The sequence below is a fragment of the Lipophrys pholis genome (genome assembly GCF_963383615.2).
Source record: "Lipophrys pholis genome assembly, chromosome: 12".
Taxonomy (NCBI): domain Eukaryota; kingdom Metazoa; phylum Chordata; class Actinopteri; order Blenniiformes; family Blenniidae; genus Lipophrys; species Lipophrys pholis.
The window spans coordinates 11,967,264-11,994,829 of NC_137641.1; the positions used below are offsets into that span (position 1 = coordinate 11,967,264).

General features: G+C 40.0%; 2 protein-coding genes across 2 annotated transcripts; one reads left to right on the forward strand and one right to left on the reverse strand.

Annotated features, from left to right (window-relative positions):
- The first annotated feature begins 16,795 nt into the window (after window positions 1-16,795).
- LOC308118369 (syntaxin-2-like) lies at window positions 16,796-23,424 on the forward strand. The gene is made up of 9 exons (XM_080477757.1): window positions 16,796-17,097; window positions 17,262-17,319; window positions 17,690-17,789; window positions 19,685-19,759; window positions 20,126-20,199; window positions 20,359-20,467; window positions 21,879-21,952; window positions 22,089-22,226; window positions 22,318-23,424. Exons 2-9 carry the CDS (start codon window positions 17,284-17,286, stop codon window positions 22,504-22,506), a joined length of 795 nt encoding a protein of 264 aa, XP_080333883.1. The 5' UTR covers window positions 16,796-17,097; window positions 17,262-17,283; the 3' UTR covers window positions 22,507-23,424.
- Window positions 23,425-24,143: 719 nt separating this feature from the next.
- On the reverse strand, window positions 24,144-26,082 carry pgam2 (phosphoglycerate mutase 2 (muscle)). Its single transcript, XM_080477112.1, has 3 exons — window positions 25,497-26,082; window positions 25,104-25,284; window positions 24,144-24,580 (listed from the first exon to the last, which is right to left on the reverse strand). The coding sequence occupies exons 1-3, from the start codon at window positions 25,911-25,913 to the stop codon at window positions 24,411-24,413; spliced, it is 768 nt and encodes a 255-aa protein (XP_080333238.1). The 5' UTR covers window positions 25,914-26,082; the 3' UTR covers window positions 24,144-24,410.
- Window positions 26,083-27,566: the final 1,484 nt, after the last annotated feature.

Sequence of the window (27,566 nt, forward strand, 5' to 3'; positions counted from 1 at the left end):
TGCTGACAGTAATCCATATAAATGACAATATGAAGGAATCCCTTTACTTCGACACTTCCTGCATCAATAATACATCAGGAAACCCCTTGATGGATCCTCCTACTTGTTGATGCATAGCGGCTAAAAGGGGGCTTCCTAGAGACAGGGAGTTTTAGTACAAGATCAAGATCAAAGACACAACATGAAAACCCCTCAGACTTGAACACGTCTTCTTTGGAATCCCCCTGATGTGCCCCCTACTCGCTGCTTGCTGCCTGGCACTGTGAAACATGATGAAAAAATGAAGCGCATCAGTCCATCAGTGCATGCAAACAGAAGAAATAAAGACAGGATGAAGAAAAACCAATGAGGCAGAGGTAAGTGAAAGAATGTAGTTAAGTTACTTTGTCCCAGTCCACCAACCATCCGATAAGTGCATTGTTCAATGAATAACAACAGCTCACCGCAGTTGAATCGTCGATCAGCTTCTACACTGGAAAGATTTCTAACATGGTCTGACAGTTTCAAGTTCTCTTTTCAGTGAGCGTGCCAGGACCACCAGCAGGCTAAAAACAAAAATAAATCAGTCTGACACAAACAAAATATGATACAAACATTTCCAACACACTGGGTATTATTTCCTGTTGTTCACATCAGGGGCTTGCAAAATAAGAATGGATCCTTTTTCAAAACTACACTTCTTTTCATTCATTTAAAACATTGCATGAGCAGAGTTCACGTACGTGTGTGTGTGTGTGTGTGTGTGTGTGTGTGTGTGTGTGTGTGTGTGTGTGTGTGTGTGTGTGTGTGTGTGTGTGTGTGTGTGTGTGTGTGTGTGTGTGTGTGTGTGTGTGTGTGTGTGTGTGTGTGTGTGTGAGAAAGTTATAACCAATGTTATGGATGAACAATTTATTAATGGCAAACTGTCCATTATCTATTTTGCTGGTAGAAGTATAGACTGCACCTAAAAAATAAAAGGTTATATCTATCCAAATTGAAGCATTTTTCAATCCTGTTCAACAAAGTTATCAGAAACATGGATAAAGGATTCAGGTATAGATGAGCTGCCTTGTCAATTCAATCAGTTTTGAACATAAATGTACTGAGTCTTATGACTAGTGCTGTGGACAATCGAATAGAAATGATTACAGCCACAACAACTAACAGAAAAGCCACAAAGGCTCTGCAAAGCATCAGGTTCATGCTTAGAAACATTTACAGACAAGACAGCAGAGCAATTTGACAGGAGCTCCAACGGGCAACTGTTTTGACGTGGAGAGATTTCAATACTGATATTCCAAATCCTGGTGGGCAGTTTACATCAAGGGATTTTATCACTGCAATGTTTATCCTCAGCCTACATCCAACAATGATTGAACCCATTAGAATCAGAGTGCAAACATTCTAGACAGCAGAGTTAGAAATGTGGTTGTTGGAGAGGTTGTGAGTGGAATCTTGATCATCAGCTATCTGAGTTTGCACTTTACAACCTGCTCTGTCAAAGGAGACTGACTATGGAGCAATCTGAACAGTGACATAAAAGAAGCTATATCAGGACATTTAAAACCAAGATGGCAAATTGATTTCACTTATATAGCACTTTTCCACTAGTTTAGCAGTCCCCTATGCACTTTACAATATCAGTTTAATTCATACACTCACACCCCAATGGAGGCAGCTGCCATGCAAGGCGATCAATCAATCCACTGGAAGCAGCTTGGGGTTCAGTACATTGTTTATTTGGATAGATGGACAGATAGGGAATCGAACCTGCAACCGTCCGTTTGAGATGCTACCAACTGAACCGTAGCGCTTAATCAACTTCCGAAAGAAAAACAAAAAACGAGTAAAAAACTTAAGTAAGAAAATACTAAGAAAAAACTAACCCTAATTTCTAGAGTGATGGTATCGTGATCACAATAATAAGTTTGCCAAATTAAAAGAAAGCAGAAACCTTTGTAACAATATTATATAACATTACATCACTACTGTATGTCAAAAATATATTAACAGAATGGGGTGGTGAGAATGAGAATACATATTAAAGAATAGGGCGGTATGGCTTGGTTGGTAGAGCTGTCATCTCCAGATTGGAAGGTCGCAGGTTCGGTTGCATGCCGAAGTGTCCTTGAGCAAGAATTAATTGGATTGAAGGGCGCCTTGTGTGGCTGCAGCCTCCATTGGTGTGTGAATGTGATTAACGATGTAAAATCCTTTGAGACTGCTCAGGTAGTTGAAAAGTGCTATATAAGTGAAGTCCATTTACCAATCCAAGGTGAAACCTTAGTGATTGTGTTGGATGTTGTCAATTTATAGAAAAGGGGCAGATTACTTCATTATTATTTTGCCATCTGCTCAACATTGACACTTTCGTCGTTGAAAAATGACTAAAGTTTAAATTGTAATGGTTTTCGAAGAAGAACATAAGATTTGATTGAATTGTTTTAAAACCATTGTTAGTGTCAACAACATCAGAGATACTGCAGTCGCTCTTTCACCAACTTGAGCGGAAAGGTGAAAGTGCCTTGTTCAATGTGGAAAATCCATTTCATAATATTGGCTGGATTCTGACTTGCACCCTCCTGGTTCAACGCTTTGGTGAAAGTCAACGCCTGCATATACTGTCTGACCTATAACTTCAAGGTACATCTAATAATCGATTACATGGGACTTTGACTTCGGTCTCCACAATCAGACGGGTGCAAATCCTACAATGTATGACACACGCGTGACAAAATGTGAACCATGCAATTCATTGTCACTCCTCAAGTTTCAAGAAACATTTACAAATGTGTATTTATGAGATTGTCTTTTCTTGTTACACAATTTCTCCCTTTGCTCTTCCTTCAAAAATATTATCAGGACGTCAGCAGTACGATGCGATTTTGTATATTTTAAACTAAAGTAGCAGCACCACAGAAGAAGAGAGTCACATTTCTTGCCATTTTCGGAGCCTTTCGATGTGAAATAACTCCGGTTGCATCATTCCTCTTCATTTGCTTCGTAATCACCCTCCTCCAGGTTTGTTCTGCAGCTATTGGTCTATCGGAGCGCTTTGCATGACAATACATTGGGATAAATAATTAAATCTATTCACAGTGTGAACTCAGGATGGAAGAAAGGCCACACGAGAGTGTCCCCTCGATGTCCCTCTGAAACTGAAAAACCCACCCCAGACATTTGAGTGGTTTTGTTCCCGGGATTAAATCCTAAACCATTTACGTGAATGGTGTTCACAGCTTGTTGTAGGTAATGCAAGTGTGAAAGCCAGAGCTACTCTGAGAAGAAACATTAAGAGTAGAAATGGCTTTCGGTAACAAAGCTGAGGTGAGGCAACAAGCTGCTCCGTCACGATGTGTTCAACTTCTTCTCAGAGCCAGAAACATTTCAGAATCAGAAATGACTGACAATCATGAGCCGTTCCAATATGTGACATGAAAGAGAAAATGTACCAGATTGTGGAGTGCAACTAATGGTTGCTTTAATTATTGATGCAATTGTAATTTTTTTTTAATCTCCTGAATATTTATGTCAACTCTGGGAATTATGCAAAAATGAAAAATTAATGCTCAGAGCAGTCAAATAGTGAAATAGACGGCGAGGCCAACAAGAGCCTCCATCTCTGTCTGACAGGTGAACATCAAGGCTGTTAATATTTGCTTTTGCCTTGCAGCATTGCTGGGAGACTCGGGCCAACTCTGCATTTTAGCGATTTCTTTCTCTTTTTTTTCCTGTATACAGCATCTCAGGGGGAATTCGCCCGCACTCTGTTCACATTCACATCACATTCAGACACAGTGAGCGTGAGATCTGGCAATGAGGCCTCACTTTTGGTATCTACGTATACATCTCCTTAAAGAGGAAATCCTGAGCGACAAAACCCCAAACATCCGCTGCAAATTACTAACCAAAGGTGCCAAGTCAGAACCCTTGTGCGGTATTCTTTGATTTCAGGAGCAAAATCCCAGAACGAGTTTCCTTTAGTGCTCATTGGGCTTTGCAGACTGAATAAAAGCGATTCCAAAACTGATCTTGCTGAATGAGCTGCTGTGTTTCATGTTTAGCATGATAAGGTCTTTTAGTAAGGCTTGAAAAGAGCCTCAAGAAAACTTGATTCTGTAATTTGATCATTAAAAGAAAAAAGAAAAAAAGACAGGCAGGATTCTCACTGATGTAAGAACACCTGTTTAAACTAAACTCAGTTATTTTAACATTTCTTTACATGTAGGGAATAAGCTCTTCAAGCTGTCTGCTTGTGTCTATACACCCTCAATTTCCTGAGTGTCGGTGATTTTGTGGCACACGGTGCAACTTAATCCACAAAACGTTAATCAGAAGAAGTTAATCAGAAGAAGTTAATCAACCGCGTGAAGGATCCCCAAGGGTAGATCTCTAAAGTGTTCACGGGAGTGCAAGTGTTTTGTTTAATGTATGCTTTGAGAGATAATGAATTTGTGGATAAATTTGTGTTGCACAGCTTTGCGCATTCTGATTCAAACTGAAGATTCAATAAATGCACCTAACAAAATGGCAAAAATCGCATTATTGGCCAACACTCACTTACCTCATAATGATTCTTGGGCCAGTTGTGGGAAAGTTATTTAATACCACAAAATGAAAATGGGAATCCCACTGTATCAACTGAAACAAATGAAAAAGCGAGTAATTAAGGCACTGGAGCCAAAAACAAGATGGCTCTGTTCAAAGTCTGTAAACCCCAAAGGACAGCACTGTGGTCATCACAGTGATTTTTAACATATAATCTCTTAATTTACATGTTGAATCCAAGAAATTTAACTATTCGCTGTAAAATAACCAGTGATAAAGCCATTGCTTGATGTTTTGGCACAAAAAAGTGAAGTAAAGTTTGAATCAGCACTGTGTTCACATTGATGGTAACACTTATCAGAGTGTGGGGAATGGGAGCTAATTGGTTGTGTTAAGTGGATACGGCCCACTGTAACACCACACATGACCCGGCTAATTAGAGAATTGCAGTGCCAAATGCTCCGGTACAGACAGGTTAAAGTAATTACCTCCAGAAATACAGTCAGATGTCATATAGCCTCTTCTTTCCTTGTGTACTCATCAGGATACAATTCTAACAGTTGGCAAAGCAAGGGAAGAAAAAAGTTCTGAATAATACTATTTGGGAAATGAACTAGTAAACGGCTCATATGCGACGGATGAAACTTATACTGTATGTCTTTTCAGAATTAAGTAATCTATTCAGAATATTAATGATAGAATCAAGAAAAGTAAATGGAAGAAAGGGGGCTTTTCTTTTAACACTATATGGTGGCACACGTTTACATCTGTAGAGAATTAAACTTGTCTTTTACTAGATATTTGATGATCACAGGACAAACCTTGACAAAAATCATGTTCGTTAATCACCAGGAAAAGATTCAGGCCACAAGGTGACAAGCTGTTGCATGTTAACTTAAATCTGAAAGCGAATTACACAAACAAGTAACAAGGGTTACGTTGGGTAGATTATTTGTTGTAACAATATTCCTTGGTGATAAATCCAATCTAATAGCTTTTAAAAACCTGATTAGTTCCATTTCAAACAGTGGAGAATTGTATGAAACATGCATTTGTGGAAATAAGCAGAGCTTGCCAAACCTTCCCTGCTGACACCAAACAGCTTTTCTCAACAAGAAAACTATAACAGCAAGCCTTTAAAGAATTCATTTTACGGTCCACCTGTTAATGACAGTGCTAACAGCTCTCAGATAATGATGCCAACTAGCAATCTGCAAAGAATGTGAGCATTTAGTTTAATTAATTCAATGCAATATAACCTGTCTCACCCTAAGGATACGTGTGTTTGAGAGATGGAGCAACCATCAAGCCATTCAAAAAGCCTCAACCTGCAATGTATTCTCCGGCGCCCATATTAGAGAGACTTCTGGTTTTCGCCGAGTATCTTCACTCTATTCTGGCTCCTAGTCTTTTGTTGTTCGATCAAACTGCTCCGAAGAAAAGCAGAGAAGCACCATCGTTGCACTGCGAAATATAGCATTCTTCAGGATAACTGCTATAGTAACACTGGGACCAAGGTGGAGTGCGGTCCTGTCTGCATGCAGTTCATGATCTGTGCATTAGTTACACCTCACATACTCCATCCCAGGAGTCTGACTCATGGCCAGAGACGGATGTACTGTACGCACACAGATCTTTCGCTTTCAAGTCTCCCTTTTTCTGCTGACGTTACACTTTAACATTTGTCCACATATATATGTACTGGTTCATCGTTTCTTTCAACCTCTCTGGAGGAACATTCAGCGTTACAGAGAAAGGATCAGAGCAGGTGAAGGTAACATATTGGTACAGCTGGTGCACAAGTTGACAAATTAAAGAATGATCAAGTTACATCAATAAAAGGTTTACTATAGGATGGCTTTCCAGTTCCCTTTTCTGTGTTTCAAGAATAATTTGGTTTTGGCCCAAAATTTACAATACAAGTTGAATCATAATAGAACCACAGTTGTTTTACACTACCACAATAAAGTGCTGTGGAGCAATAAACGTAACTTTTTGCACAATTCTGAACATGTACTTTTACTCTTTTGCTTAAGATGAAACATGCATCTAATTCACCAAGATGAATTAATTGCAACTGTGAAAAGGTTGTTTTCATGGAAAAACCAAACATGAATAATCTTAACTTGAGGGCATCGTCGTCTCGTGTGGACAGCTTTGTTGTGTGATGTCAGAGATATAAGAAGTCAATAACTGCAGTAGAAGAAGACAGATGTATTAGGCCACACTCGACATCTGATTTATTATATTTACACAAGACAAAAACAAGCATCAGACTTTTTCAGTGACACTACAGCCTTGGTGGAGTTTGTGCTTTTGGATGCGGGGCTCACTAGAACATATCCTGCTATTTGCTGCAGTTCACCCACTGAGCCTTATGTGATTATATCAAACCCAACTTTTAATCACGGAAGTGAAAACAATTAAGATAGACTGCGCTGTGCATAAACCTCTACACCTGCCCGGTTAATTAGCTGCTTTATGTGTAGGGGCTTAAATTCACTTAAAGTTAACTCATGTAGGGGACTAAATCACCACATGTGCTGTGTCTCGTGATGGCATTTTAATAGATAATAAAAATTTGCTTTAAAATAGAGCAGAGAGGAGGCGTCAGGTGTGGGCGAAGCAGAGGAGTGGAAAAATATATTATGTAAGCATGCGTATGTGTGAAGGATGCAAACACCATTTCCTTTATGGCCTCCCACTTCTAATTCCTTATCAATTACACCTACATAATCTCGTGAAACAAATATTCCATATTTACTTGATATTTATTTCATGCCAAGTCATAGTCAGACTTGATCCATTCGATTTACTTCTGCTCATCTCTCATTTAATGACAGTACTCTGAGCAGTGGCCTGACACATTTTACATCTGGACTTTTCCCCAAATGGTTCCCTGCTGCTGCCCCACCAGGGACTCATCATCAGCGATGTAGTAAAATTGCTTCCCAGCTGCCTGCCTGCCTACTTGTGGGTGTACCAGTCCGCGAAATCACTTCCAAGCACTGCCGACCCTGCCAGCAAGCATGCATTATTGATTTACATTGAAAACTGTTAACAAGTAAAAAAAAAAAAATGTATGGGTCCCCCCCCCCCCCACCACCAGCAGATCATGGCATCAAACTCATCCGGTTGGTTTCTGACCCCACTGGGGCCACGGCAACCTGTGTGATAATAAAAATGGTGCAGCAGCCACTGCAACACTGTAAATATCAATAACGAGACTTAAGATCATAAATGAGTCAATAAAATCAACACATTTAATGATCACAGTATAATTACTTCTCTTAACTTGTGTGCCAAACTGTGGTAGGATTACCAGAACCATCTCTAGTGAAACAAAAAGAGAATTGTTGTTTTTTTTGCAACACTTTTGTTTTTGCTCCCATTTGTCATGGGCTTAAAGGAGACATATCATGCTTTTAAATCCTTCCTTTTTACATATAAATCATACAGTTGTGGTCTATACAACGCGGAACTGCAATGCTTGGGTCTGAATTCCTCATTATTATAGCTCCACAGGCCCCTTTTCAACCCCTTTTCTGATGTGCTTCTGAGAGCAACTCGTTTTGGGGCGGTCTCTTCAAATGCAAATGAGACACTTCATACCCCGCCTCCTCTCCAGGTTGCAGAGGTGATACTCGGTTCAACGCCACCCTGTTCGGCCATCTTTGTAGTTTGATAGAACAGATACAATTATCTAGCGGCGCAGAAACTTTATATTCACACATTATTTACAAAATGTCAACAACGGAAGATTTGTCCATCCAGCCATACATGTTGGAGCCAGATTCGGACCCGGCGGAGCGAGATGAAAATGACGATGATGCACCTACAGAACAACGTCTTCATATGGATGTAACGCAATGGTGTGTTACTATATTTACACTAACTTCTCCATCCATGCCCACTACTACAATACTGCCTGTATTACAACGACTATTTAACACAGAAGTTACATTATAATCTAAAACGAGCACACAGCGCTAACATATGAAGACGGTGCAACTGCTAATGCTAACAAAACAATGACAGGGACGTCTTATCATCACACTTTTTAGCGTTATATACAGCTTACCGAAGTGCTCTGTTCGTCGTCTCCATAGATAGAAGGAACTGACCGCTCAATCAGACCAAGTCTTTCGGCAAATCCTTCTTTATACTGGCGGAGGTTGCTGAAGCAGTCATTCTTGAAGTGATTCGCGCACACAAAAATGACGTTACCCACAGATGTGGGTACATTTCTGTGAAAAATAAAACTCAACCAGGCACTTCGAAAAGGTTCTGATGCTGGGAGACGGTGTAACGAAGCTTGTGGGTTACTACATCCAACAACCGAACATTTCGACTTATCCTCTCGTAACTTCGGTTGGACTACAAAATCGCAGCGAGAAACCAAAATGGCGGATTGCTCGAAATGTCGATGTCCTAATTTGGCAGTTCCGCTGAGAATACTGTGACGTCATTGTTCAAAAAAACGTAATAGAGAATAGAAAAATCGAAACCGATCGCAAAATATGACCAAAACAGAATATAAAGATATCAACGGAGCACCTGAACAGACTACTTTGAACTTTTCTGTACTTCTAAACACTCTAAATATACAACAAAATGCATTTAAGGGCTAAAAAAGTGGATTTTGCATGATATGTCCCCTTTAAGTCAACGATGTAAGACTATTTATATGTACACAAAACTGTTATTTCTCTCAAATGTGTCAGCCAGGTATTAAAAAAACAGCGATATTTCTCTGTGTTAGGGCTTTACATTTACACTTAAATGCAGCTACGAGTCACCACAAATGATGATTTCTGACATCTCCGGCCACAGTGGAGTACGTCTCAATTTGCATCTAAAGAGGGGGAGGCGGACATTTGTGTCACAATTTGTTAAGTCGTGTTTTTTTTCCAGGATTCTGATTGGCTATCATGACATCATGCTTCTCGTTACACTGCCCCCTACAGGTTTGGCGTGCTCATGAAACCGCTGAACCAGGTCCATATGTGGGTGCATTAGTCAATGAAGATTTTTTTTACACAAGTAGATGGGGGAAATATCAGTTTCTATAAAAACCCTGGGTATGTGTAAACGTGGCCTGAATGAGTACTTTTCCTTTGTCGAGATAATCCAGCCACCTCACAGGTGTGGCATATCAAGAGTCTGATTAGAGAGCAGGATTATTGCACAGGTGTTCCTTTGGCTGAAAACATAATTCATAAAATGTATTAGCTCCAATTAGAAGATGGCGGTAAAATCTCAAAAGTTAGGACAAGGGTAGCAAAAAGTTGGGGGGAAGAAAAAAAAACCCAGCATTTTGCAACGGCTCAGTACCATGACTCAGTATAAAAAGAGGATTGGAGATAAGAGTCTTTCAGAAGTAAAGATGTGTCGAGGTTCAACAGCATGGCTCGCAGTCATCTAGGTCATGTCCTATCTAGTTGTGTGGAAACTAGAGTTTTATCTGAAAAACTTCATCAGTTTAGAGCTAAAAGAGCAGACGAACCTTTTTTTTTTTATCAGCACACAGTTTAAAAGCCAATTTCCTTTGATCGTATTGGGTTGCATTAGTGCTTATGACACGGGCAGCTCTCACATGCACAGCTCAAATCAACGCAAAATCCAGGACCGTATATATCCATTACACCAACATGGCTTCACGGCGACGAGTCCAGGTGCTGGACTGGCCGGCCTGTCGTAAAGACCTTTCACCTAAAGAAAGATCGGCTCAGGCAGAAATACGAAACGTTTCTTTCAAAGAAGCGGACTCCTTATTCACAAAGTGATGCAAGAGAAAAATACCCCACAACGTTAAATCAGTTTGGTTACCAACAAGCAGACATAAAAGGGAATGTCTGTTGAACAAAAGCATGATTGATAAATTCATCCTCTTCTTAAGAACTGCATGTGCCTTTTTCAGCCACTCCTGTCCCCGTTTCCCAGACAACCAGACAACACCTCGGTTAGCTGGGCTAATTTAGTGTGACTGTACACTAGACTGTGTTTGCAAAGGAGCTGAAGCAGCCACTGCGTCACGATCGCATGTTCAAAACATCTCCGGCGCCGTCTCAGTTATCCCCCAGAGTCATATTGCCTTGCATATATAAACTGGGAGAACAATGCTGGCAGAGAGGGTTTGCCGGTACATCTATTTTAGCTTTAGATGATACAGAATGCTAATTGGTAATTACCAGCTCATTATTGCTTCAGCCGGACACTGGCCAAAAACAACAGAATTACCTATGAGAGTCATTGGCAGGTGTTGCCAGGGAGAGCAGGAACGTGTGTTCAGTGGGCAGCCATGTGAAAGCTATTCATGAGAAGCTTTAGTTAACATTGTTCTCTCTTCATTGTTTCCCCCTACAAAATAAAGCATATATATGCTATGTAAAAACATCACGGTCATAAAATATTATCTTCATTTGGTTTGAGTTGAGACTTTTGTATTTACTAGAAGGTGTATGTAACCAGCTTGATCTACTGCAATTAGACCAACATTTTAATGATCTTGTCAATATTACACAATCGAGGCTTTGTGGATCTTGGCTGGATTATGGTGAAAAGCTGATTCAGGTTTTACTTCAAAGCAAAAGAGAGAGCAGAAAACAAAGTCACCGTCCTCAGACTTTTTATACTGAAGCTCCCTCTAGTGGTCAAAAGAGATACAGTACATCCAGCCATACTATGAAATGCAGTTAGAGATACAGTATTCATATCATACTGTTCATATCATTCTGAGTACATAATGAATTTTGCCCTGGCGGTTACAATGCCTCACAAAAGAAATATTCTCACTACTTTACATGTTTGCAGGGCAGCAAACAGATGAAACTGTTGTCGGAGCCCATACATAGAAAACAGATTATGCTTTGACTGCCTCATAAGAAATATTAAACAAAACTGAGACACATTAAGCATTGCACATAAAAATTAACATGTTTGTTATTTTCTGAAAATAAAACAAACTGAAGCCGAGTAAGTGGAATGAAATCCTAAAATATATACACAAAACACACCAACCAACAGTTTTCAGCTCACATAAAGGCTCAGAAGAAGTCCAAGATAGCTTTATAAATGACTTGCAATCTTTGGTATGTTAGATTTCAGACTCTCTCTCGGATCTATGGAAGGACATTCACAGTGAAAGTGGCCAAAGTTCATAAAACTTCCATTTTGAGGAAGAAAAAAAAAAAAAAAAGGTTTCTAACCACAGTCTCCTTTCATCTCCTTTTGAGAAATGACCAAAAACACTCTTTTCCAAAAGAAACCAAGAAGACCTTCAGAACTCACGCGCACATACTGCATTATTTATAAAAGCCACCACTTCGGATTGGAGAAAGGAGTTTTTTCACCGTTTGCGCCACTGTGAAAGGACCAAACTGCAGGTTTCTAAAGGATCCGGTACTTACATCTCTGCGTGGTCTTCCTCTGAAGTGGCGGATGCAGAAATGGTCCTGTTTCACAAAGAGTCCTTTTCACAGCTTGTGTGAAGCGGCAGGTCGACTCAGGTAGAGTTCAGTGGCTCGTTCTAACAGAAACGGCAAAGGAAACCGATCCTGTCACAGAAAGAGGAACAGTTGCTGCAAACTTTTACTTTTATTAGCCACAGCTGTGTCACCACATGATGAAACACCTTGCACCTATGTAGTGAAATCAGCATGTAAATACTTGCTTTTTTTTTTTTCTTTTTTTTTTGTTTTAAACAGAAAGTTGTTTTAAAAATATAGGTAATAACTTTGAATTGCCCCTTTGGGCAGTTTTTCTTTCTTAATTCATTTAATATTGCAAGCAAAAAGCAGATTGCAACTATGACGACTGAAAGTGCCAGCACTGCTAATAAAAGTTAAGCAACACACAGACGGCGCTCCAATAAATTACTACAAGATCATATGTGAAGAGTATGCAGGCAGCTGTGCTGCAATTAAGCCCCACCTGTGCAAAGTGAGTTATGGCAGCAGTAGAAGTTCCAGGTACAGCCCAGGCAGATGAGAGGTGACTTGGCTGTTTATCATTAAACAAACAGTATAAATAAGGGCTTGGACAGCTTGGTGGGGCAACTAGATGGAAGGAACAAACACAGGGGAGGTGGTTCCGTCTATGCACCCTGTGCAAGAATAAGAAAAATGTACTTCCTCTCAGGGCCGCAAGAAACCAGACAGGGGTGTCCAATACTGGTCCCGGACGACCACCGGCCTTCATGTTTTAGGTCTGTCCCAATAAGGAACTCTATACTGAGCTTGATAAAGGACACCATCATTAGATCCAGGTATGCTGAGGCAGGGAGACATCTTAACCATGTAGAAATGTGGCCCTCCAGGACCAAGACTTTGATTCAGCCCAAGTGTCCCACAACTATCGTGTGACTGGTCAGAAATGTTAATGAATCAAAGTTAATGTGCCATCTGCCTCAAATGTTTTCTTCTACCTGCCCTAAGGAGTTCAGCATGTGGAATTTTCGTGAATTATTAAAATGTCCCAGCTAGTGCAAACTTGTTTTCTTGTTTTCATACACAAGAATACAAAGCAAAGCGTGCATCTATTTTTACAGTTGGATTTACTGGCTGGACTTGCATGTTCTTCCAGTGCATGTGAAGTTAACTGGAGATCCTACACTGCCCCTAATTGGGATGGATGAATGTTTATATGAAGCACACCAGTGTCAAACATGTGATTCAGCCATCCATAGTAGTAGTCACAGCTTTTCACTTCTATCAAGTAGCCACCTTTGGTTCAGTAAGTTATCTTCTGTATACCTCAAAGTATATCTCCTTAAACTTTAAGAAACTTTAATAAGTGTGCGCAATTTCATTTGGTTTATTTTCTATAATAAATTAAATTCATCCAGGCTCATATGAAAAAGCTATTTTACTGGATTTTAACCATGTTTTCAGTGTCTCAGGCCAAGTGAATCAACTTCAAATAAATACATGATGATGGTGAGTTATTAACAATAACAGGCCACTGAATGTGACATCGCTTCATCAAATTTACTCAAAATTATTTTTTAATAGATTTACATTTGTGATTTCATCAGTGTGGAATGTCATAAAGCATAAGACAAAAATATATGCAGCACAAGCTCAATATAAGAATTTTCTTTATTGTGGACGTTTTGTCTTATGATAATTCATCTTGAAAATGCTCCCTTTGACCCTGAGAGAATTCTGTTGAATATCAAAAGCTAAACAGAAACCATCCATCCATCCATCCATCTTCTTTCCTGCTTTTCCAGTTAAAGGTCGCAGGGTGCTGGAGAAACACGCACAAATGTTGACCAATTTTGGCATGCTCATGAAGACTGGCTATAAATTTCTGAAAATGTACAAATTAACCCCTCGAGTTCCAAAATGTGCTCTCTAGCGCCACCTAAACACACTAAAATGGCCACCTGGAAACAGTAAAATGGCCACCACTGCCAGTAGGAACGTGGTCAAACCAAAACTCAATTGTTTGTCTCATCAAGATCTAAAAATCACCTGCCGATACACCTGACCTGATGTGATGTTGTAGACAAAATTTGAATGTGTGCAAATCCGATTGATTGCTAAAACTCACCAACACACAGGGTAAATAGTGAAAACAAACAATTAATATGGGAGCAACAGGCAGCATTTCCTTGTAGACCATGTGATGCACATTTCATTTAAAAAATGTTATTATGGTCTTATTATGGTGCGCAAATTACCTGTCAATATCCAAGGGGTCCCAGTTCACGTCTCCTGATTGTTGTCCCTGATTGGGTCTATTCTATAGCCTACATGACCACAAATCCACATCTCTGCACCTGCTGCTGATCCTCTGCATATTCATCTCTTGGTGTTAATGTAAAGCAAAGTGTCCCAGTGATCCTCTGGCTCAGCTTTAGCTTGCGGTTCATTTTTTGTATGACTTTTTTAAGTCCCTTTCTCATGTCTGGCGCACGTGGCTATTTTGCATGCATGCAGGACTGACATGAGGACTCTTACCTTAGTCGGAAATGAAGTTCATCTACAGACGCTTCCGGACCATAAAAAAAACCTTGAGCTAGTACCTCCTGCTCCGAAAGTCCAGTACATGCCAAGTTAGTAGTTTGTTCATGTCCATATGTCCATGCTGCAGGTTTGTTGATTGCGCAATAAGAGCGCGGCAGAGTCCGTGAATGCCTCATTACCGCTGGTGGATTCATTCAGCACACATATACTATTGAAATAAGAGTAGCAGAGACAGTGATTTAGGTAACATTCAATGTAGGTTCTATCTTTAATCACATTAATGAATTAGCTCCAACAAAAAGTTGAAAAACATAGCGCGCTATCCTGCTACGCTTCCTGGTTTACTGACCCTGCTTCCTCTCCTCTGATTGGCTGTGGGACAAAATCCCGTCCTCTGATTGGCAGTAACCGGAAGAGGGCGTGACTGACAGGATATCGATACCGATGGTATTTTCAGCCTTCTCGTATCATATAAACTTTGACATTTTTATATTTATATCAAAACTAAAAACGCAAAATCAACAAGTCATTGTGTCTCAAGTCAAGTCCAGAGTCTTTAACTTCCAAGTCCAAGTCCAGTCTGAAGTCTTGTTTTGTTTTTTCAAGTCAAGTAGCAGCAAGCAAGATACACTTTTTAGCTAAAAACAAGGATTATTAATAGAGCTTTAGTGTCCTTATCAAAAAGATTTACTGGGCTGTGGTTTAAAAGATATGGTATGGAGATGGTGAAAACTGTTTACAGTGATCTCATGAAGTATAGAGTGAACCCCCTTCCAGAAGGTCTGGATGTGCTCACATGACCAAAATAAGTGGATAAAAGTACCTTTTTGCATTTTACATTTATAACAGAGATTCGAGGTACCAGGAAACATTCTGTGGAGGCGAACAGGAGTGTAGTAAATTTTTGGTGAAATAATTTAAAGTTCTGTTCATGCAGGCTATTGTGATTGAAGTACATTTCGGAAAAACCTCACTGCAAATTTTCTACCAGTCTACTGAACTGAATGTCACCCCCAGATCATGCTCCCACACCATTTTCAGAAAGTTATAGCCTGAGGAATCAGAATAGATTAGAGATGTATAGACTTTGGAAAGCAATCCTTTGGGCGATTTCGCCAAAATAATAGTATTCTACAGCTCTGACAGCTCTGACAGCTCTGTGCAGATCCCACCTGTCCTCAAGAGAGACCCTATAAAGTGACAGATTTGATGGTATTTCTAAAAATCTTTGTGGAAAATATTGAAATCTGACCTGATGGGGAGATATGCAAGTATTTCTTTACATCGCGCCAGACCAGTAATGTATTCCAAACACTTAAATTGTTCTTGAAGTGGATTAACTGATATATATGGTTGCTATAAGGAAGAGAGTTAAGATTTCTGGGAGAGCAAGATAGAGATTCAAGTCCTAAACATAAAGAATCTTTCCTGCCCATGAACCAATTTGACATAATTTTAAGTTGTGCTGAACAATAGTATAGTTGTAGGTTAGGCAAAGACAAGCCTCCCAGTTGTACATTTTAATATTTATATCTTACCTTCTTTATTATATTTTCTACCATTGTGTGTGTATTTTAGTATTGTCACTGAGGTTGCTGTCACAACATTTCACTGCTCACACCATGTGTTAACATTGATGGAGCGACAATAAAGAACTTCTTTCTATTCTATTCTATTCTATTGTAGCCAGTGAGCCGGCCTTTTTGTGAGGAGTGTGCATGTTTTCCTTGTGTAGGTTTGCTCCCAAAGTTCAAAAATATGCATGTGAGGTTAAATGGTAACTCTAAATTGCCCCAAGGTGAGTGTGTGTGGTTGTCTGTCTCTGTGTGTTTGCCCTGTGATGAACCGGCGATGGTTAGCTGGGATTAGTTCCACTGTGCCACGACCCTGAAAATGAGAAAACAGTAGACAGATGAAGGGATGTGACCTTGTTGAATTTGTAAGAGTGGCCACTAAAATTTCTTAAAAATGTAGGGGTTTAAAAAAAAAAAAGTTAATTATGCAATTTGTAAAACATACCAGGTAGTTAAGTGTGTAAAGTAAATAAGTCCACTGAAGTAATATTAGTATTGCCCACATTTTCAGGAATTGGTCTTCAAGATATATATTGATTTTAAATGATAGTTGAGCTATTAGAAATATGTAATGGTGTCATAGTCACCAGCAATACAATAGCAGTTAATTACCTTTAATGAAAATGATCAAATATTTACTCTACCTTGGAATTGACCTTATTGATTTTTGTCCCTTTGCGGATCCTGTAGAAGTGACGTATGTATATATTCTGTTCCGTGATTGGTCAACCACCGTCTTGTTTACAGATTCAACCTGTCTTGTTATATGGTGATTCAAAGTTACATGAAAAAATTCGTGTTAAACGAATTGAATCTTTTTTTTTTAACTTCTCTGTGTTTCTTTCTCACGCACCGTGGTTCATAAATGACTTCTTCCGTATGGAGTCGGCTGCCGTTTCTGTTTGATTTGCGCGGAGTGGAGGCGGTCCTTTGTCTGGCGGCTCTGACGGGAGCGCGCCTACGTGCCCGCGCCTTTTATCACAGGTGAGCTGGGTGAGGTCATCGCGCTCGAGAGCGTGCTGCAGGTGAGCTCGAGGTTCATTACGATAATCTGTAAAGGTTGTTTTATTCCTTTAAAATGAGCGGCGTTGATGTTAAAACGTTTCAGGAGTTGTTTTTTGTCCGTGTGGGTTTTTTTCTGTTTAGTTTTTTTTATTATCTAAATAAAAGTGTCGATTATCATCAACAGGAGCAGGATGAAATGATACACGATGAACACAGTCAACATGGAGGAGTTCTTCAAAACGGTAACTTTCACTTCGATCAGGGTATTGGGGCGGGGCGGGGGGGCGAACCTCTGCTGTCTGGGTTAAAGTCATTTCATCACTGAAACAGCTGCTGTGTTCTCAGAAGCTGCAGATAAACTGAACCCTGCTGTTAAATGATGTTGACAATACAAATGCCTGTGAGTCACTGTGTGTATCATGGTCTTTGCTGCGTGTTTTTTTAATGGCCGTAGATAATTACTGTTGATTTTTTTTTTTAGCTTTCTGGAACAGGATTACTGGTAACCCATACGGTTTAATGCCACATTTAGTGCACGTAAGCAAAACTTGATCGGGAAAGAAACCATCCAAATGTACTCATTTCCACTTATGCATGTGTTTGTGTTTGCAGGTTGAGGAAGTCAGAAGTGTCATTGCAAAAATCTCCTGTCAAGCAGAGGAGCTGCGGAGAATACACGGCGTCATCCTCTCCTCCCAGAATCAGGACAGAAGTAAGTTCACACCGATTCATTTCATGATTAAACTCACGAAGTTGATTTGAGGATTTACACGCGTGAAACGTGATGTCTTCGCTGTAATGTTGATGCTTGTGGGCGTCTAACTCCTCCTTTAGCACAGAGAAACGGCAACAAATAAGCAGAACTGAACTGCCCTTGACAAACATACAGTACTTGTAGGTGTTTGTAGAGAAGGCACAGGACAGCAGCCGGCTAAATACTTTATTTGTTTTATGTAAAAATGTTGCTTTTAACGGCCAATTAACGTTGTCATTATGTATTCAAAGGTGATTGGGAATAAATGCAATATTAGCTATTAAGCAAGTTTCCATGTTGGGGCTATAGAATTTAAACATTTAAATGTATTTCAACATAGATGAAGCTGAATTATCTGAGCTAAATCAACTTCTATGAAGTTGCTTTAAGTCTTTTTGTCGAATGTTTCCTAAATATTATATTTGTCAAAAGGAATATAGCTATTAATGTTACTCCTATGCCTTCATCTTCCGTCACTTCGCATGCAGTTTAAGTTTGGTCCTGTTTTGTTTTTTTATTTCAATCCCTAAATTCTCATCATGTTGTTGTGACAGGATTTGACAGGCCTGTTTCTCAAAAATAATGACTCATACATGGTGAATGATGTCTACAAAAGCGGACCTTTTTGTGCATGTCCAAGGATTTGTCTTTTCCCCTATTTGTTTGTGTCGTACACAAATGGGCTGTCAAAGCTTTTTGATGTGTTTTATGACTCGGTGTCCGTGTCCCTTTTTTTTTTTTTTTGAGTAATGACAGCCATGATCATGTCCAAGCTGTGTCTGATTTTACTGAGTGGTGCCAGTCGTCTCTCCTTGCTATGGATCGGGCCAAAACAAAAGAAATGATCATAGATCTGAGGTACCTCTGGTCGTCCAGCTGTTGAGGTTGTCAACCATTACAAATGCCCTGGCACAGTATCGGAAAATAACAAACAGACTTTTGATCTTCTTTTCGACATTTGAATGTTTTTTTTAGGAATAGGACCAGAATGGCTAAGGTTGTGAATGAGTGCAGTGTGATGGCTGGGATAACACTGCTTGACCTTACAAAGCGAGATCCTCGAGTTAACCCAGATTTATTCTGGCCAATACAAGCTATCTGCTCTGTGGAGAGTTCTCACTTCTACCGCCCCGTCAGAGAGCCGAACAACCAACATGTCGAATAAACTCACCTAGAAACACCTTTGTCCCCGCTGCTGTTGAGTTTTTGAATAAATCAACATTATATATGAAACTTACTGCCTGGGCTGTTTTTCTTTTTGGTATATAAATTGCTGGTGCTGAAAATGTACCCTCACAGGATCTAAAAGCACACATGAACCTTGAACCTTGCAGTAGTCATTTCAGCCACTTCCTCAATACAACCGACTCACCGGCTTGTTACACATTTATAACGTGAGCTTGTCGATACTATCAAAAAGAAAACACCGGGACGCTTTCACTCATTATGCATTGAAAAACATTACGACCAGAGAATCATAATTACATACAATTATATCATAAAAGGTTTCAGGTACAATGTTTTAACACATTTGAAAATGGGTTATAGTAGCTTCTGAAAAATTCCAAACGTTACTGCTTACCCGGCAGTAACTCATTCGACAACCTTTTCCAATTTCTTGTTTCAGGTTCTGTCTTTGCAGAGCATCTAAATGAGAGACATCGTCATTAGCAAAATAAAGTGACCTTATTTCCTTGGTCTGGAACTTTTAAAATAAAAATAATTGGGTGGATTTAAAAAAAAACAAAAAACAGATTTAACTAAGGAATAACATACTTTAATAATGATATGCCTCTTTGAGAATGTGCTGAAATTCTTCCCCCTGTGAAGTAAACCTCTTGTATTGTTCTCAGAAAACAAAGATGAACTGGAGCTGCTGAACAGTGACACCAAGAAGAATGCAAACCTGGTTCAAGCCAAGTTAAAATGTAGGTGCAGGCAACTATTGAATCCTCACAAAAAAGGAAATACTTTCCACACCGGTCCACACTGCGGTATATGTTGTGCAGCCACTTTAATGTGTTAACGTATGACAGGATTGTGTTAGACAGTGAAGAGGAACACGGCTTCACATCATTTCCTCAAATACTCAACCTGAATAGTTGATGCCACAGAATTTGATTTGTAAATAAGAGACAAAGAAGTGAAGTGAACTTCCTTTTGTAACTGGCCGTCAACACAACGTTGGGCTTCGTAGCGTAAACATGGATGAGTGTTTCGGCTTTTCGTTAAGCTTTATTTGGTTGTTTTTTTTAACAGCTGTGTCTTATTATCTTGTCTCGTGTTTCCCTCAGTCATGCAAAATGAATGGCCGGTGGATGACGACAGTACGGGTGCCACAGTAATCCACCGTATTCAGAAGAACCAGGTGTGGACGCGCTTTTATTCCTCGTCCTGATCAATCCTCATTCTCCTATGGAACGTACAACTGACAGCAGCTTCCTCATAGAACTGATCCTTCAAGTGATTAATTTTCGTCTCTGGCTCAATAATTTGATTTCACATTGGGCTGATTTCCTGTCTCCAGCACTCGCACCTGACCCGGTGGTTCTCTGACGTCATGAGGAGCTACCATAAGGCACAAGTCTCCTTCAGGGAGAAATGCAAGGCTCAAATTCAGAGGCAGCTGGAGATTGGTGAGTCTCCGCAAACGCGGGTTACTTCTTAAAGCGGGAGTTTGTCGTTTTGGTAAAGTAAAATGTAAAGAATAACAGATTATAATAATTTGCAAATGTCACAACTCTTGTTGGCAGTGATGCGCCTCGAAAGGCTCGATAACTGAGGTTTGCAGCAGTTTGCCAAAGCCTACAGTCCTTGTTTTTGCCCCTTTAGCCCATGTTTGCGTTGTCTTGTTTAACACATTTGGCTTGAATAAAGCTTTAGGGTGAGCTATTACTTTTGGTGTGACGTCCCTCTTCACATCTTATTGAGTGATGGTTTTCATTTTCTTTTGTATGGAGTCCATAACAATACAACTCCAGTGCATTTTTTTTTCACAAGGTCAGTAATATGATGTCCCTGGACTACGAGACACTAGAATCCTGCATCAGACAGGAATGGGACATTGTTTCTTTTGTAAAACTGCAGCAACGGGTCTCCTGACTTCCAAGACATTTATATACAGTTGTTAGTTGTTATTTATCCCAGCGTGTTTGAGAAGTCGCATGGGATTTCCTGTTTCCTCACACAGCGTAAACAACTACAACCTTCGAGACCAATATTTTGTCTAAATCAACAGTTTAACTGCTCCTTTTCCCACCAAATATTTCAGGCTTGTTCAATCCCACAGGTTCTTCACACCTGCACCATTTCCCATTATATCAAACCTTTTTTGACTTCTGAAAATGATTGTCACTATTTTTTTTTTTTCATTTAGGCCTGTAATCATGTGAATTGTTCACTACCTGTTTTTTAATTGTGTCCTATTTTCATTGTTTATAGTCACTTATTCTGGTCTCTATAAAAGTTTACCCTATTTTTTTTCTTCTAAACACATTGTAGATGAGGTGACTCAAGCTTAGATTAATAAAGGTGTAACTACGCCTCCCTGTGGTGAAGTTGTTAGCTGCAGGTTTTCTTTCTTTCTTTTTTTTTTTTTTGCTATAGCAGCAAAAAACCACATCAGTCAGTCCTGTTAGTCCATTTGTAAATACAGTAACAGAAAAGAATGGGTTAAGAAAATGTACTGTTGAAGTCACACTATGGAAAGTATAAGATTTCAAATGGCAGCCCAATTTTATATGATTGTATGAATATAAATGTGTAAATATTTGAGGCCTATTTGCATAGTGCCTGCAGTAATCATTATCAAACATTTATTTCTGTTAGAAAGTGCTTTAGTGTGCATCAAAAAGGAATATCATTATGTCAGGTTCCTATCAGATATAATAGAAAAGCATGTGCCTTGATTGGACTTTATTGTTGTCTCCTCTATTTGTCACCATTAAAAAATCAACGTTAGTTTTGTTTACACTCACAACAATATAGTCTAAAAACTGTCTATGATTTATGGTAATGACTTTTTAAATTCTGTTTTGTGTCTTTCAGTGGACAAAGTGACCACAGATGATGAATTGGAGGAGATGCTGCACTGTGACAATCTGGCCATTTTCATTTCTGATGTTAGTAAAACGTCTGTGCTGCGATTCGCTGAAGCTCTTTGCATTCAGCCAGAAATGCATACTTTACTTTTTTTTTTATTGTCATTATCATTGCTCATTAGATTTTAACCAAGTTTCTTGTACACTTCTTTAACAGATCAACTGTGACGCTGACGTTTCAAGTCAGGCTTTGACTGAAATCGAACGTCGTCATCAAGACATCACCTGCCTCGAGTCCAGCGTTAAAGAGCTGCATGAGGTGTTTGCAGACACTGCCATGTTGTTGGAGACTCAGGTAAAAAGGCGTTCCTCGTCTGACCACATACCCATGTGTGCGCCGATCAAACTCTGATTTATGTCTTTCATGTTTTTTTTTATCCTGCCAGGGGGAGTTGATCAACAATATAGAAAAGAACGTGTCAAGTGCTTCTGAGTATGTCGAAGCATCCAAAGAGGGAACCAGTAAAGCGGTCACCTACAAAAATAATCGTTTCAAGATCGCTTCTCTGCCCATTTTCTTCAAGCCCCTCAGGAGACAAGCCTCTGTTAAAACTGCTGCAGATTCAAAGACTTGAACCAGAACTGAGCTCACAAAAACTCTTTGGACACCCTGATCAGCATCAAAGCCTCTGCCACCGGAAACAAAACGGTCTCATTGCATTTAAAGTGCTCGTCTGCCCCCCATGCTCCTTTCCAAAGGACACCAAAGACAGAGTGTCCTTTAACGTGACTTTGAATTTGTGTAAAAATCACCTTTCAAATGAAAAGATACTGTTGACAAACTGTCCCATGAGACATTTCTTTCTCAAGCTGGAAAAAAATATTTTGACTTTCAGTTTTGAAAAGTGTGCCTTATACTAAATGTGTTGACAAAAACTGTTTAAATCGCTTTTTCATGCGTTCATCGGTTAGCCAGTAGGTGGCATGTGTACACTACTATAAAAGCAGCTTCTGACCAGCTTCACCTTTCTGCTACTCTGCAGTATTTCTGTTAATGGTGCTATACTTATACTGGGTCATTCTAGAGAATGGTACGGTCCATGGCTTTTCTGGTCTTTTATATTAATGTGGATGAAAGACAGAAATGAATAGCTGTGATAGTGAAAGATACAGTAAAACTATAATAGGTGAGATAAGTAAATAATATTATAATAATAATTACTGTACTAGATTGATTAAAAAATGTTTCTGTTCAACTTTTCATTCACTGCAGCCTAGTAATTAGGAAAATTATTTCTAAATCAATCTTATGATAATGCAATTTGTTTTAATTATTGCATGTCTGTTGTTTAAATTCAAATTTGTTGGTTTGTTTTTGTTTTCTGTGAGCATTTAATGAAATAGTGTTCATGTAACGTGTCATTTTCGCATTTATGAGCTGTTCTTAGTGTAATGCTTTTGTTGTGAAAGTTGTAATTCTCTGTCGATCTAATCTTGAGCTTTGTGTACAAGTGATGATGTCCTTAAAGATAATTACAGATTTGACTGGATCCAGTTACTTTTAAAGGAAATTACAATTTTGCAACTTCACATTGTGAAAACAATAGAATTTTTTGGAGCGGTGTCTATTCTCCACTGCATTTATATTTTCTGCAAAAAAGGAAATCATATTGATGCCTTGATGATATTAAGCTTCTAGTGACTGAACACATCCTTTGTAGATGGAAACATCCTTAAAAGCACAATCCTCGTCAAAACCGAAATATTTTATTACAGGGTGAAGACAGTCACAGAGAATAAATTGCATTAAGGTACACCCTAACTTCCCCGGTAAAAGGCAGGCTGATATACAGTACCCGAGTGGAACTATCTTTATCTGCTTTGTGTTTGTCGCGCATTTTGTCTTGGGGAGCTTTGAGACATACTGTAAGATGTTTGATGTGTGAGGGAATACTTTGAAGCAACGCGCTGCCTGCCTGCGTGTTTTGAAGTTGTGATCTGACTGAAGCAGGAGATAGGCGAGCCCTTTAATGCATCATTGAGGCGCTGCCAGGATGAACTCATTGACTCCACTGTTTTCTGCCCCCCCCCCCCCCCCCCCCCCCCCCCCCCTCGCTCTCTTTCGCTCCGTGCCTCATATTTCACAGCACGCTTGCACTTTGCTGAAACCGCTGATTTCCAAGTGGGAACTAAATGAAAAATGGGAGGAGGAGACAAAGGTGTAGGACAGTGTAATTTGTGGTAGGATGAGAAGAAAACTGAAGGGGACACATTAAAAACATGGATTCTTTATTGGTTGTGCCAGGGTGGTGCGGCCCTCAAAATAGGGCTTAACAATTTGAAAGGGCTGAGTGATGTGTGATCGCATCAAATGCAGGGCCCAGCTATCTGGTTGATTTAATGGCTCCTGTCTCTATCGTTTAAGCAACAACAGAGATTAATGTGTGGCCCATCTCCAAAGGAAAAATGTAACATTTCCCCAGGTGGAATGAACGGATCAGATCGAAGGACAAAGAGGTAGGAGTCTTTGTTCATGCTTCTACTTCTTGGCTTTGCCCTGAGCAGCCACGGCCTCCATGGCCTTTTTCACCGTTTCCTCATCACCGAGGAAGGCCATGGGTTTGGTGGGCTTTAGGTCTGCATCCAGCTCATACACTATTGGGATTCCTGTGGGGAGGTTCAACTCCATGATGGCTGCGTCGGACATGCCTGTGAGCACAGATTGACAGAAATCAGCACACAACAATAATTGATTGAGTATAGCCAAATTTTCTTTATGTCTGGTGGTATTTGAAGGTTTTCTTATTGCAACATGTCATATTCCAAGAAATCTGATCTTATTATGTAATTACACATACCATTTGCCCTTGAGGCCCCCTGAATGTGCAGCTCCCTTATCTGGCCACTCCTTGAAAAAGTTCAACCTTTCTGCATAAAGGTCGTGACTGTAACGGGAACCACGCTCGTGACCCTCTCCCCTCTCCCTGAGCTCTGGTGTGAGTCCCCGCATGCTATTTATATGCACTGTAATCCACAACTCGGTGTGTCTGCAGGCAGACAAGCGTCTGGCTGAGGCTATTCAGGTCCTGCCTTGTATGCAAATAACAGTAAACATTGTTTTTAAACCACTCAATTTCCAACCCTCTTTTAATGTCACTTTCACCTCGATCCTTTACAGCAGCAGATACAACAGATTTACTCTTTTTGTTCACATGCAGGCCGTCGTACTAACCCTCCAGGTGCTTGACGATGCCACGGAGGCTGTTGCCATGGGCAGCAATGATCACGTTCTTGCCAGCTTTGATTTGGGGAGCGATAACGTCGTTCCAGAAGGGCAGCGCACGGGCAATTGTATCCTTCAGTGACTCGCATGTGGGCAGCTCACCGGCCTTCAGGTCCTTGTAGCGCCGAGACTAGAGGTAGAAAACAATAAGTGAAAGGGTGTTTCTTCCACAGCTGACAACAGTTTCGTACTTCAACAAGATCCAGGGGAAAAAGTGGCAGGTTTAATATCAATACAAGGAAAAAATCCAGTTCCTGTTGAATCTGATGAGTTTTAATGGTTGAAAACATGAAGCATGTTACCTTTCTTGTACTTTTTTCAATTTGTGATCAGTCATCTCACCTCGCTGATGATTTTGTGGTAAGGGTGGTCCTTATCCATGACTGGAGGTGGGATGTCAAAGGAACGACGCCAGATCTTCACCTGCTCCTCACCGTGCTTTTCAGCCGTTTCCGCCTTGTTGAGTCCAGTGAGGCCTCCGTAGTGGCGCTCATTCAGGCGCCATGTACGGATCACAGGAACCCACATCTGGTCTGTGCCCTCCATAATGGTCCACAGGGTCTTGATGGCGCGTTTCAGCACGGACGTGTAGCACACGTCAAACTTCAGGCCTGCATCCTTGATGGCCTTGGCTCCGCGCTTGGCCTCCTCCATGCCCTTCTCACTGAGGTCAGCATCGAACCAGCCGCAGAAACGGTTCTCCTGGTTCCAGGAGCTCTCGCCGTGGCGGACGATGACCAGACGGTGGGTGGCAGCCATGCTTAACAGTATCTCCTGAGTTCAACCGGACACGGAGCCAACAGCCCTTTCAAGTTGTGCTCACACACACTGACCAACAGTGAACCCTCGCCAGCATACCGCACTCTTTTTATAGCCGCTTGGAGAGTGGCGGTGCGTGACAGGGCAGCCTTTTTCACCAGTGAGAGCTTCAGATAATCTGATGAACACAGAGGTGGTCCAATAATATTCGCTCTTGGCTGGACTGCTTGGACATGTGGTGGCCGGGAAGGCCAAAGGTCAGATATTAAGCCAAAATAGCAACATGACTTTTAAGCTGAGATCTGTGGTACAAAAGTTTAAAGAGCGGAGTTGGCTGCAGAAAGGCACCTCGCACAGAACAACTTTGTCACTGAGACAAACTCTTCTCCTTTAGTTCTCAAACACTTTTCTTGTCCTGTGACACTGAAACACAGGGTGCTCCATTCAGTAATCGATGTCATTTTGCGTTTAAAGGCATTATAGCAACAAAAATAAGCCTCAACAAAACAGCAAACCTGAAAATAAATCTCTCAAGTGTTCTGATTACGGACTAGTATTTATTACATACAGTTAAGCATCTTCCACATGGCTGGCAGTAGTTCATGGGAAATAAGGTCTTCAGTAAACAGGATTTGAGTGAACGTGAAACACTTCGGACGACGCTTTGCTTAATGCTCGACAGAATGAGACAGAAACTCTTACTGGAGCTTATTGGCTCTCACACACGGCACACTTGAGTCAATTTCTGTTTTTGCTCCTAAAGACAGCTTCCAACTTGAAATGAACTGCCACTGGTTTTTGGTTTGTAACTTATTAAGTTAACAAAATCAGTAGTCATGAAGGAAAAGAGGCAAAACTAGGACAATTGCTTACTAATACATTCAAATGAAGGGATGACTGTGGTCTTTATATATAATGCCTTCAACTGTTACACTTAATGTTTCACTCCATGAGCTGTTTTACTGCTTTTAATTTAATAGATTTTTTGTTTAACTAAAACCATCTGATGAATGTTAGTTTCACGTTAGTTTCACGTTAGTTTCACGCTTTACTTAATGCTTATTTACCAAAATGTAGTAAGACAAATGACCAGCAAGGCTTCTATCTGCCATCATCCAATCAGATTTAAAAAAATATATATTTTTCAGTGACAGACTATTCTTAAAATATTGAGTACAAACTTCATTAAAAGGTTAGACTATGGTTAATGATTTTTCTCCAAAGGATGAGTTTGATGGTTGAAATGGGAACGTGCATTATGTTCCTTTGTTTTCAGGGAGGCCAAATTGAGTAGCGGTCAAGAAGGTCTGTAGACAGTCAAGTTCTACGCTGGGATTGAATACAGTCAAACAGGTTAAAGTGTATCGGGATGATAATTTATTTGCAATTAAGCATTCAGAAAGCTGCTATAATGGGTTCTTAGATATTGACATGACAAACTCACTTACCAATTGGCCAGTTTAAAAACCTGTCGTCCTACAGAAAGTAAAATGGAGCTTTTTGCACTTAGTTGATTTGTCAATTTGTTTTCAAAAGTATTGTCAGACAAAGACAAACAGTGATGTTCAAAAATATTGATTATCAGTATTGTTCATTTATTCACATTTGTTGTTCAGAATTTAAGATTATCTATTGGTCACATACACAGTTATA

Bases quoted from the DNA above. Each gene is read 5' to 3' on its own strand.
- pgam2 (XM_080477112.1), bottom strand. From the start codon at position 25,913: ATGGCTGCCACCCACCGTCTGGTCATCGTCCGCCACGGCGAGAGCTCC. The intron at 25,285-25,496 runs GTGAGATGACTG...TTCTACCTCTAG, and splicing joins ACCACAAAATCATCAGCGAG to TCTCGGCGCTACAAGGACCT. The intron at 24,581-25,103 runs GTTAGTACGACG...CTGTGCTCACAG, and splicing joins CATCGTCAAGCACCTGGAGG to GCATGTCCGACGCAGCCATC.
- LOC308118369 (XM_080477757.1), top strand. From the start codon at position 17,284: ATGAACACAGTCAACATGGAGGAGTTCTTCAAAACG. The intron at 17,790-19,684 runs GTAAGTTCACAC...TATTGTTCTCAG, and splicing joins CTCCCAGAATCAGGACAGAA to AAAACAAAGATGAACTGGAG. The intron at 21,953-22,088 runs GTTAGTAAAACG...CTTCTTTAACAG, and splicing joins TGGCCATTTTCATTTCTGAT to ATCAACTGTGACGCTGACGT.